The sequence below is a fragment of the Doryrhamphus excisus genome, linkage group LG10, assembly GCF_037039965.1.
Source record: "Doryrhamphus excisus strain RoL-2023G ecotype Guam linkage group LG10, RoL_Dexc_Guam_v1.1, whole genome shotgun sequence".
Lineage (NCBI taxonomy): Eukaryota > Metazoa > Chordata > Actinopteri > Syngnathiformes > Syngnathidae > Doryrhamphus > Doryrhamphus excisus.
In genome coordinates, this window is record NC_136366.1 from 17,463,165 (window position 1) to 17,475,617 (window position 12,453).

The 12,453-nt window shown below is 40.9% G+C and overlaps 1 protein-coding gene and 1 long non-coding RNA gene across 9 annotated transcripts; both read left to right on the plus strand.

Annotated features, from left to right (window-relative positions):
* The first annotated feature begins 3,651 nt into the window (after window positions 1-3,651).
* On the plus strand, window positions 3,652-5,646 carry LOC144901132 (uncharacterized). Of its 2 annotated transcripts, XR_013629299.1 has the most exons (4): window positions 3,652-3,952; window positions 4,476-4,551; window positions 5,030-5,158; window positions 5,598-5,646. It is a non-coding gene; the product is annotated as an uncharacterized LOC144901132 (long non-coding RNA). The 2 variants fall into 2 exon arrangements; XR_013629298.1 differs by lacking the exon at window positions 5,598-5,646 and having other exon boundaries at window positions 5,030-5,214.
* Window positions 5,647-7,264: 1,618 nt separating this feature from the next.
* Window positions 7,265-10,541, plus strand: LOC144901131 (uncharacterized). 7 transcript variants are annotated; one of them, XR_013629294.1, is made up of 7 exons: window positions 7,265-7,279; window positions 8,407-8,509; window positions 8,741-8,878; window positions 8,984-9,158; window positions 9,291-9,427; window positions 9,687-9,780; window positions 9,873-10,541. XR_013629294.1 is itself a non-coding variant. In XM_078794236.1 (7 exons), the coding sequence occupies exons 1-4, from the start codon at window positions 7,992-7,994 to the stop codon at window positions 9,100-9,102; spliced, it is 366 nt and encodes a 121-aa protein (XP_078650362.1). In that variant the 5' UTR covers window positions 7,977-7,991; the 3' UTR covers window positions 9,103-9,158; window positions 9,291-9,427; window positions 9,687-9,780; window positions 9,873-10,541. The 7 variants fall into 7 exon arrangements, 1 of the variants encoding a protein (XP_078650362.1); XR_013629295.1 differs by lacking the exon at window positions 7,265-7,279 and adding an exon at window positions 7,294-7,337; XM_078794236.1 differs by lacking the exon at window positions 7,265-7,279 and adding an exon at window positions 7,977-7,997.
* The last annotated feature ends 1,912 nt before the right edge of the window (window positions 10,542-12,453 follow it).

Sequence of the window (12,453 nt, forward strand, 5' to 3'; positions counted from 1 at the left end):
GCCTTTCCGCAAACCGTTTCCTTTTGGCAGCAACGAGTGCAGCGTTTGGGGGATTACCACAACTGGTCTTGACATGGCCGTCTTCACCACACCGAAAGCAGTATCCAGGCTTGGGAACAGAAGACGGGTTCTTTGGTTGCTTGCCCGCCCCCTGCCCCGTACCTAGCTTACAGCCAGGGGTGGACTTAGAAGCATAGACATGCTTGCCACTTGCTTGGGCAGCAGTAAGGGTTGCTAGCTGCTTCTGTATGTCGGCCATCTGCTGAGCAAGTTGCTGCGTGATGCTTGTGAGCGCAGCAATCTCTCCCTTTCCTGCATGAAGGAAGAGATTGTTACTTGTGTTGTCCTGAGCTGACCCACATGGTTATGCAACAAAATGAGGATGATCTACCTGAACGGTTTCCGCTTGTATAACTTGTTTTGAACTGGTCCCGGCAACGGGATAAATATTATGCCCATATCCTGATAACGAACTAGAATGTTGTGAGACATTGAGGTGCCTGAGGCAGAGGACGGAGGCGATGACTCCTCTCCTGCGGACACAGGCTGGCCACCTGTTTTCGCACGGGCGAGTCTATAAAGCATTTGTTTTCTCAATCCCGGTTAGAGTCTGCTGTGAACTGTGCACGAGTGTCCAGCTTTCGGTTTCCAGATTACTCTACCGGGGTGTTTTTGGCTCTCCGCCCTCTGTCAACGGTAAGGTATGCTATTCTGGATCTGAACTGTGTTGATTGGAGTGTTATGTGGGGGCATGGGGGTGACAGCTTGTGTCTAGCATAATAACTCATGATGGGAAACGTTGTGACCTGCTGTATATTTTATTATTAAACATCACTAATATATATACAGTCCTTGTTTGTGGTCATTTCTCTGCTGCGATCTCTCCGAACCTGCAACAAGGTATTTCATAAAACACTGCACCATCGCTGTGGGCATACTGTGCATGAGTGGCAGCTCTAGGTCGTGCTGAACCAAGATGTTGCTTCATGCGGATGGTTTTAGCAGCTTCCCGATCTTCCTCTGTTCGCAGTAGCAGCAGGAATTCAGCAAATGTTGGGGGGTTCAATTTACGTTGCTTCAGTTGCAGTTCTGTTATGAGTGAATTGTCCCAACAACCCCGACAAAATTGTGCCAATAGATATCGGTCAAAATCTCGATTGAGAGCTCCACCTCGTTTCACAGCCTGGTTTAGTGCTACCTGTAGGCGTTGAAGATAGATGGTTTCTCTCCAGCATCTTGGAACGTGTCCATAAATTTGGCATATAGCTCATCGCCATCTTGGACTGTGCCATAAGCAGAGTCAAGCGTCTGCAGATACACCATCGGCGAAGTGCCAGGTTTCAAGTGCTTCACCATATCAGCAGCAGGTGGTAACAAGCTGTCGAAGATCTTGCGTGAACGCTGCAAGTCAGACACGGCAGGATCCCTCAAGAGCAGCTCAACTCCAGAACGCCATGTGTCATAATCAGACTCTGTTTGGGGTCTGGGCGATCTTCCAGAAAAAGCTCTCAGACTTTTAATTGAGAGATTCATTGCACTGTCATCATTCTTGACGATATGCTCCACAACATAATGTTGAGTTTCAGGTGGGTTGAGGTCAGCAGGAGTCATGGCTGGCAGAGATGGTCTTGAGGTGGGTTGGGTTGTGGGATCTGACTGGCCCCTCAAAGGAGGATCAGTGTGTGGTCTAGAAGCAGTACTTTGTGAACCAGTGGTGGCAGCAGAGAGCAGTGACTGTAGTGGCCCACTAACAGGAACAACTGTGAGCTCACTCTTACGGTCCTCTGCTAGAGTTTCTCCTTCCACAGTGCTGGTCTGGAGCTTGGTGACAGTCTGGCCAAGCAGAGACATCGCCCCACTCAGAACTACTGAAAAATCTTGGCTGGTCCGTTTTGCAACCTTCTGTAATTCAGACAGATAGTTTTCAGTCTGCAATTTCCCTATCTCACCCGCGCAGAGTGTCGACAAGTCCAAAATTTCATAAGTGACCTTATCTTGGTTACACACATATGTATACGGCAAAAGCGGACGCAAAGCAGCCAACCCAGCACCAGAACTGTATTCGATTACAATGGAATGGTGAAAAACTGACGTTGGTTCATCAATAAATTCAACCTTCAAAATAGACCCATACTGTGTTAAAAACTCAATCACTTCCTCATCCGTTTCAGTTTTTGTTGCATCCTGTATCAAAACTGCATTTGGTATCTTAATGCCATGTTCTTCAAATATGTCCATGGTTACACAATACTTTGAATACCACCACAAAAAACAAATTTGTTAAGCCCCTCTCTCACTCCTGGCTAGCTTGCCACTTTGTGTAGCGTGTACAATGCGCTATGACATTTAACATTAGCTTTAGACACTTTAATTGTAATTGTAATTTCTAGGCTAGAATCAGAAAAATCCAGATTTGGGCTCTGGGAGTGAGATGGAAAAGAGGCGAGCACACAATTTGCAGCAGTGGTGGTACCATATATTATAAAGTGAAGAAACCAGAACAATACAAATTCACAACACTAATCTACAAATACATTTCAATGAGCTCAATTTACAAAAGGCATTCATCTCATACTGAGAGTCCCAAAACATACAACAGTCCAGTGGTCCAGTAATCGAGTGTCCAGAGGTTCAGGAGTGGAGGAAAGGAGTGAAGTTTTTATGAAGGCCAAAGAGGGACAAAAGGGAAAAGGACGGCTGCAAAGCCTCCTACCAGCCCGGTCAGAGCAGAGCAACAAGACCCTGAGATACTTAAACTCCTCCACCTGGGGCAGGACCTCATTCCCAACCCGGAGGGAGCACTCCACCCTTTTCCGACTGAGAACCATGGCCTCTGATTTGGAGGTACTGAGTCTCATCCCAGAAGCTTCACACTCAGATGCAAACCGTCCCAGTAAACGCTGAAGGTGGCAGCCCGAAGAAGCCATAAGAACCACATCATCTGCAAATAGCAGAGATGAGATTCTAAGGCCCCCGAACTGGACTCCCTCAACACCTTGGCTGCGCCTAGAAATTCTGTCCATGAAAATTGTGAACAGAATCGGTGACAAAGGGCAGCCTTGGCGAAAGTCCATACTACTTATATTTATATATAAATACATAGAGAACTTCTTAGCATATCATCATATTGATTGGGTTGATCCAATTTTGATTAAATGTACAGACAACTGATTCATACAAATGTTCATACCTTAAAATATTAACTATAATACATGTTTACATGGTTCACCCAAATACAAGACAATAGACAGCTTAAATGAAGTTTTCAATATGTTATAATAATTTTTCATCACTCTATACAATACAAAGGGCCAAGCATAATAGGTCCCCTTTAACACTGCATGAAGTTAAGTTAAGAACAAATAAATTCAAGGCTAACTGGTTAGGTGACTATTGAGGTGTTATTTCATGTCAACAGGTCTCCAATGATGTTTAAATAACATATTTAGAAAGTCATAAACATGTTTTTCTATGGTCTATCCATTTATTAACATTATCATAGAAATTAATTTATTGTTGGTCTGGAACCAATTCTACGTTATAAATGAGGGACAACTGTACACAAGCAATTGTGTGCTATACACATCCACAAGGTGGCATTGTTACATCATAGCATTGTGATTACTCATTTATTTCTTAATGTGTCACTACACTCTTAAAAATGCTGGGTTATTTTTTTGACCCAATCGCTGGGTTGAGCCTGTTGGGTCATTTAATTGGGTTATTTTTATTGAGTTGGGTATTCTGAGAACCCAATTCGCTGGGTTATCTCTGTTGGGTGCTGAGTTATTTGCTGCTGGGTTGTGATTTCCATTATATTGTGCTGGGTTATTTTGGACAACCCAAAGCGTTGGGTAGAATTTTGGACATGCGCAACAAAGCCCCGCCCACAAACTTACTTCGTTCGGACCCCACATTTCATCTGAGGAGACCAATTTCAGCACGGAGCAAGGTTTGTTACATTCCCACTATTGTTTTACCGTATAAATGACTTTATATTATTATATAACGCTTCACAAACGTGTTAAAATGTAAGTTCGTGAAGCACTGTTGAGTACTAGCTTGAGGAATCGATCGGTAACCTTAGCAAACTTCCATTCCCTCCAAAAGTGGCAAGCGAACACATTCGCTGGCGAGCTATGTAGGAACCAAACTATGTTGTTGAAATTACAAGAGACATGTGTGATAGTTATGAGGACAACGTCAGTTATCTCGTCAATTTGCCATTTTATGTGATATCAAGTTAAAGAATCTCGTGAATTAATACGAGCGTGCTGATGAACCGGTGTTTTTTTAAGCTAGACTGCTGCATGCTAGCGGGCTTCCGTTAGCCACCGATAGTCCACTGTATACTAATCAGTTTGGGCGCGAATTCGACGACAGTTTTGTAAGTTGCATATAAATGTTTGGACTACTGAATCTTATTTCATTTCATGGTATGTTTGTTCTTATGCACCCTCTTTGTGATGTTTCAGTTCGCTGAAAAGTATCTATGGATGAGTTTGTCAGTTCCAAATTGACTGAGTGGCAGCTACCGGGGCTGATTGAAAGGTAAGTCATCTTCATGCCTTCATTTTATGGGTATTGTTTTACAGTAGCTACTGTGCCTGCTATATGTTATAGACATAAGAAATGGCGGTGGGTCAGTCACTGTTGCTTGTACCAATACCCAAATTTTTAACAGGGTGAGCCATCTTGTGATTCCAATATATATTGCTTTTATATCAGCCTGCGAGTCAAAGTTTGCTCACCACTGCTCGAGACAATGATGACAAACCCTCTATGGTACACATTATGATCCCAATTGGTAAAAAAAAATGTTTGGGGTGTGTTTTTGTGTTTTAATATAGACCAAGTAAACATAATCGAGACATTTTCTCAATATTATTTTAGGGTTGATTGCAATACGACAACACTGAACAGTAGTGGAACATATTGAAAACAGTTTTATCTAAAATTGTAATATATTATAATATTTAAAACTCGTGTTCTCAACAATCTGGTAATGACACCCATAATTGTCCTACAGATGCCAGGGGAGAAGTTGCCCATGACGTTGCTGCCCATCCTGCTCCCTCCGCCTGTGTTTAAAAAGGGCAGGAAATTGGCCCGGGCGAGTATTCAGGAGGTGAAGAGAGCCTTCATCGATGTTAAGCTGGTAAGTAATTTACCTTTCAACAGAAATTTAAAATGTAAATGAATTGTGAAATGACTCCAGTTGTTCTTTTACACAGTTTTAAAGCAGGACTCTTTTTCTGAGGAGCGACTTGAAAAGATTGTATTTCGTGGAATGTGTGACAGCGTAACATTTGGCTGTTTCTCATTTCATGAAGCACTATTCTTACAAGTTGTAACTTGGTGTAAGTTGTTACTCCATAGTGATGTGTGACCAAACATATCACACAAACCACAGACCAAACATAAGACTGGCCAAACCCCCTGAATAAATTGTCTAACACGCCATTGACTTTACAGGTGTCACACTTCTCCCCGTAGATTTTATATTGAAATAGCTTCAGTAGAGAGCTGATGACAATTGCTCTGCACTGCTAGAAATACTTACAAAATACTTACCTTTTTTTCTTTTCTCATCATAGGTCGGAGCTAACATGGTGGAATACTTGCAGCAGGCACAATCGCCTACCCATTTGTGCTGCTGCTCACAGAGCCTCTTGTTCTATGTATATGTCACTCTCTCATAGCTGTCCCCCTCACCCGTTCTTAAAATGTAATTTTTTTTGACATAATTTGTTCATATGTGAAGGAAATGTTGTGAGTTGTTATATTTGTATGTTCTGGAAATGTTGAATTTTAATAAATATTTAATAAAGAGCTGTCCAAAGACACCAGAGACAAAATTGTACACCTCCACAAGGCTGGAAAGGGCTACGGAGCAATTACCAAGCAGCTTGGTGAAAAAAGGTCCACTGTTGGAGCTATCATTAGAAAATGGAAGAAGCTAAACATGACGGTCAATCTCAATCGGAGTGGAGCCCCATGCAAGATATCACCTCGTGGGGTCTCAATGATTCTAAGAAAGGTGAGGAATCAGCCCAGAACTACACGACAGGACTTGGTCAATGACCTGAAAAGAGCTGGGACCACCGTTTCCAAGGTTACTGTAGGTAATACACTAAGACGTCATGATGTGAAATCATGCATGGCACGAAAGGTTCCCCTGCTTAAACCAGCACATGTCAAGGCCCGTCTTAAGTTTGCATATGACCATTTGGATGATACAGAGGAGTCATGGGAGAAAGTTTTATGGTCAGATGAGACCAAAATAGAACTTTTTGGTCATAATTCCAATAAGCGTGTTTGGAGGAAGAAGAATGAAGAGTACAATCCGAAGAACACCATCCCTACTGTGAAGCATGGGGGTGGTAGCATCATGCTTTGGGGGTGTTTTTCTGCACATGGGACAGGACGAGTGCACTGCATTAAAGAGAGGATGACTGGGGCCGTGTATTGTGAGATTTTGGGGAACAACCTCCTTCCCTCTGTCAGAGCATTGAAGATGGGTCGTGGCTGGGTCTTCCAACACGACAACGACCCGAAGCACACAGCCAGGAAAACCAAGGAGTGGCTCCGTAAGAAGCATATCAAGGTTCTAGCATGGCCCAGCCAGTCTCCAGACCTGAACCCAATCGAAAATCTTTGGAGGGAGCTCAAACTCCGTGTTTCTCAGCGACAGCCCAGAAACCTGACTGATCTAGAGAAGATCTGTGTGGAGGAGTGGGCCAAGATCCCTCCTGCAGTGTGTGCAAACCTGGTGAAAAACTACAGGAAACGTTTGACCTCTGTAATAGCAAACAAAGGCTACTGTACCAAATATTAACATTCATTTTCTCAGGTGTTCAAATACTTATTAGCAGCTGTATCACACAAATAAATTGTTAAAAAATCATGCATTGTGATTTCTGGATTTTTCTTTTTAGTTTATCTCTCTCACAGTGGACATGCACCTACACAGCAAAATCAAAAGTGTTAGATTTCCAGTGTTGGTGTTGTATGTTAAAAATACAGTGTTAATTTAACACTTGCTTAGTTTAATTCAACTATGTGAGAGTTAATTCCTCAAAAGAGTTGGTGTTAATCCAGGGAGTTAAATCCAAGCAACACTGTTAAGTGTTGATTTTAAAATCAACACTTAACAGTGTTGCTCCCAGAATTCCAACGGATCTGTGACGTGTTTGTCTAAAGGGCGGGACGACTTGGAGACTCGAGCACGGTCAGCAGAGGACGACTTTACCTCCAGACTTCAGGAAGTATCTTTTCAGTAAGTATTTTATATGTGTCGATAAGTGTCGCGGAGTCCTGTCTATAGCTCTAACAAGGTAGGCTAAGTCCAATGTTAAGGTTAGCTGTTGTATGCTATTTTTTAAGGGTGCATTAATGTTCCTTTTGCACATCAGTGTTGATGAATATACACAGCTTGCTTAGGCTACACGTTTGGATAACACGGTATATAACTGCACATTTTTTGTAAGAGGTTAAAGCTAGCTAAAATGGTGTAGCACGAGCATGAGGCATCACATTAACAGAATATTCTCTGTCGGAAAATCTGTAGGCCATCGAAGTGCGCTTATGGCAATTAATTAGCTATGGTCTAGTTTCGATGAAAATATCAAGCGATGGAGTAAGGTTAGAGAGCCGGGGCTGGGCCGGGGGGTTGAGCTCCCGCCTGCCCAGAGACTGCTGCTATTGCTAAAAGTCAGGCTAGCTCTGTGAGCCGGGTAGCATGTTGCTGCCTTAGGCCTTAGGCACCGGACCACCACGCCAGCCACACAGAGCTCTGCTCTTACAGGGAGGAGTAGTTTATTTAATTATTTTATTTTATTGTATTTTATTTATTTTTAACTTTTGGGACTTAACAAAAGCTTATTCCTAACGTTAGCTTCTCAATCTAACGTTAGCCGCAGCTAATAAAGTTACCGGAGTCACACACACCCCCCACCCCCCAGCTGCGGCCATAATAATAAACGTCTGAAATGCCGGTGAGTTTTTAACTTTAAAGTTACAGTGTTTTAGCTATCTATGCATATGAACAATAATGTCGCTGTCATGTGCCTTCAGTTGACGTTATTTTGCCAAACTAATTAGAGACGAGTTGATCATGTGTCTTTGTGTTTATGGGTAAGTGTCGGTGTTGTTGGCAGGAGAACCAGGTTAGCCGTCATGATAGCAGGCAGGCTGAGCTTTAGTAACAGTGTCATTGTGCTGGACCCCGTTGTCGGGGTGGAGACTAGTTGGCATGACTTGTGAGTAACACTTAAAAAATCAAAACAAATACTCAGACGGTCGAACTCAGGCAAGGCCAAATCTTCATGTTTCTCCACATCCACGGTAAACATACTGTAAATGATGATGTAGTGTGGATGTCTATTCTTCTATGTTTTTCTATAGTACATCATGTTGGTGAAGGTGAGATTTGGAGAAACGCAGAAGTATGTCAAAGTGGCTGAGACTGAGGATGGCTATGATGACTTCAACACATTTCTTCAGAAAGGTTGGCATCACTTTTAATAGAGCCCAGAATGTTTGTGTAAATTGACTCATTGCTATAATATCTACTGAATTTATGTGATATGTAAATGTCTCATATTATGGAGTTATGTTTATGATAGCTAATGGTAATGCCCTGTGTGCCCTTGATCTAAAATGTTGGGGAAAAGAAGTTTAGAAAATTTCTGTTTATCATAATTTTTCCATTGCTCTAAATTTAATATTTTTTTATCAGTCATTCATAAGCTAGATCTTCCACTTGAGACTGAGCTGCACTTGACAGATGAATCAGGGACAGAAGTCGATGCAGATGTGTTTGAGGAGCTTTTGCAAGCAGGGAACCTTACTGTTAGGGTGGCAACTAAGTCAACAGGTGAGACTCAGGCTTGTGAGGTCAGGAGTGGATCGTCAATAGAGTATTGTGGAGAACTAATTATTTTTTCATTTTGTGTATACATTTTTCTTTTACTGTTTACAGTTGTGCTTCATCATGATCTTTCATATACTTCGTTGGAGTCACCCATGTCAGACAACTCATCTGTGTCAGTGTCAGAAGACTCCGTGCCAGATCCTCTGATTCATCTGATGCAACAGTGATTGTTCGGACAAATGGAGGGAAGAGAACCCATGCTGAACGGAAATCGGCAAAAGAGGTCTTAGTTATCAAATATCACACACAAATATATTGTGCAGTAGAACTGTGTCAAACTTTTTTTGTTGTTGGACATAATGATGATCGTGATGGATATAATTGCTAATTTGCTTTATGATTCTTTATGTTTTAGATGGTGAGAGATGCTCTGAAGGACAAACCGGGTGGACAGATTATTTTGGATGAATATGATAAAATGAAAACATTGATGGATAGCACAAGGAGACAGTTGGTAAACCTTCTTGTGGCCGACATGGTTGAAAGTCATGGGTAAGACTTCATTGTTCATATTTATACTTTACAGATTTTTTTTTTAACAGCACACTTATTTTAGAACATTGCATATTAGTAAAGCAACTTATTATTTATTTTCTCCTATGAAAGAGATAAATACTAAATGGCTAAAACATGATACAAAAACTGATTAAAAAAAACTATTTGAAAGAGACTTAAACTCAGTGACACTAACAACAGTAACACTTGTAAGCACTGAAGGAACTGTAGTAGTAATGTCATGTTTATCTTTCAGGAGGAGCCCACCTGTCTCTGTGCGAAGTAAATACGCTTTGGGCATCATCTCTCTGTTTCCCAGCCTCAGAGATCCATACTCAGACAATGGATATGTAAGTTTATAAATGAAAAGCTTGTATATCAATTTATGGAGTAGTAATGTGGTCTGAACTTACTCTACAATTTAATGTTTTTAATATTACAGGAACACTTCTATGACCCACAGAGTGGATCTGGGTACTTGGCCTGGAGGATAAAAACGGTTCAGCGCAACACTGCAGCTCAGTCCCGGAGATCTTCCACCAGCACACCCTACCAGGATAGTCCAAAGAGAAAGAGGGAGGTTCTCTGCACGGATAAGCAGCTGCTTGGTGAGCAGTGTCATGAAGCAATATCCTTTCTGAAACATTCAACTGACGAATCGGCAATCAAAGAGAAGATGAGGGCTACTCATCAGAATTTTAATTTTCAGAGATTTGAGTTTGGTCCAGTGAAGAAAGAAACCATTGATAGCTTGGAAGGAGGTGATGTTTTAAGTTCTGTTTTTGATGAAAATGCATACTGTGAAGTGTCAACCACTAATTGGGTGAAGAACTATGGAACAGAATACCAGACTGGTATGTTTGTTTGTACTGGAACAAATATGGAAGTTCCTGTTTTCAGAAAGGTCACCAACATCATAATACATGATGAGCAAGCTTTTATTTTGACTTGCAGAGTGGACACTCTTTATTTTGATGATCATTTCAGTGCATACTGTATCAATGAGAGAGCAGATTCATTTTCTGTTTTTCCAGTTAAGGAGTTGATTTATTACAGGCCCTATGACAAACAGTTTTCCAATGAGATGTGTGAAAAAACATACATAGTGCCACATTGTCATATTGTGTGAAAAAACATACATAGTGCCACATTGTCATATTGTGTGACCTGTGTTGTGGTTATTGCAAAGCCAGTGCTGTTGTTAATGTGGTGTGCTTGTTTGAAATACAGGTGATTCAAACTGCAACTTGTGTGGTTTTCTTTGTAAATTTTATTGTTGTTGTTGTTATTATCATTATTATTATTATTATTAACAACAATAATGATGATAATAACAACATTATTATTATCATTAATATTAATATTAACATCAATATTATTATTATTATGAGCAGTAGTAGTAGTATAATATTTAACACTATCCATAGTGTTAGTATAATTTGAATTTTATTCAGTGTTAAAACAACACAATGATAGTGTTAATTTTTGACACTACACACTAGTGTTAGGTAAATTCAACACTGATGGGTGTTAAATTTCAACTATTGAGAGTGTTGATCCAACTCTGTCACAGTGTTAACTGTTTAACACTTTCAAAAGTGTTATTTTAACTCGATTTAGTGTGGACCAATATAGACACTTTCAAAGTGTTGAATTTAACTCCCTAGGAGTTGATTTAACACTTCTGAATTTGCTGTGTACGATGAAAATTTCAGACCCCTCCATGATTTCTAAGTGGGAGAAATAGCAAAATAGCAGGGTGTTCAAATACTTATTTTCTTCACTGTATATTGGCAACCCAACTTGTTGGGTTGAAATAACCCAGCCGTGTAGTAAATATGAACCCAGCGTTGGGTCATATGAACAACCCAATGTACAACCCAATTGTTGGGTTAAGAGAACCAACCCAACTTGTTGGGTTAAAATAACCCAACGCGAGGTTGGTCCTATATTTAACCAGCGTTGGGTTGGGAAACAACCCAGATTGGGTTGTTTTTAACCCAGCATTTTTAAGACTTATAAGTCAATGTGTGTGTGTGTTTAATTGTGGACCAACCTCAAGGTTAATGTGTCCATTTGGAAGCCTGCTAGCACAGCTTTCATCCAGGAAGAAGATGTCTTTCATGGGAAGACAGAAGAAAGGAATGACAATCTTCTCCTGTCTTTATATTCCAGGACTTTTTCAGCGTAGAAAATCCAGTGAATTCCTTTTCATATTGGATGAGTGTTGACTGGCGTTTCATAAAACGGTGGGGCATCTCCTGTATGTCTCGCAATGAGTACTAGTGACAAAAAGGAAGGGAAGAAATATATCATATGAATAGAAAGTGACTTTTTCAGTGCCATTAGCTGACCAAAAGAAGCATCTGCACCATGTAGTGGACCAAATGAGACGTGTTAGTGCCATCTAGTGGACAGAAATTGTGTGATAATGACTTTGCCAACAGTGGAGAGGCATGTCAGTACCTTCTCAAAATAAAAAGTATCAGTGCAGTCTAATGGGCCGAACAGAGATAAATGTGCCATCGAGTGGATTGAATCCAGCATGGCAGCTGTCATGTAGTGTATGCCAAATGACAGCAGTTAGTGCCATCTAGTGGATAGAAAGAGGTATGTTAGTACCATCTATTGGGCACAAAAAAAATCAATGTTTGCAATCGAAGATTAACATGAAGGTGAAATGTTTAATTGGTGAAGATGTGTTTAAAAATGTTTGCACAAAAAAGTGTCAACATGTCAGCAATATTATGCGTGTGTGTGTGTTTATAATCCACCTACCTGATAGCAGATGATCTCCAGAGCGCTGCTGCTCCAAGGTGACAAACTGGTGTCATTAGCTCGTACGGCTGCAAGAAGTGGCGTGAACTCAACAGGAAAAAACAAAGAAAAAAAACAAAACAATGACTGCTTGGAACTCACATCAGGGAAGAAATCCAAGTGATGGATCATTTCCTCAAGGGATTTCTTCGTAACTGGAATGATCACCTGCAAAAAAACCCCCCACAATAAACACACACGCTAAT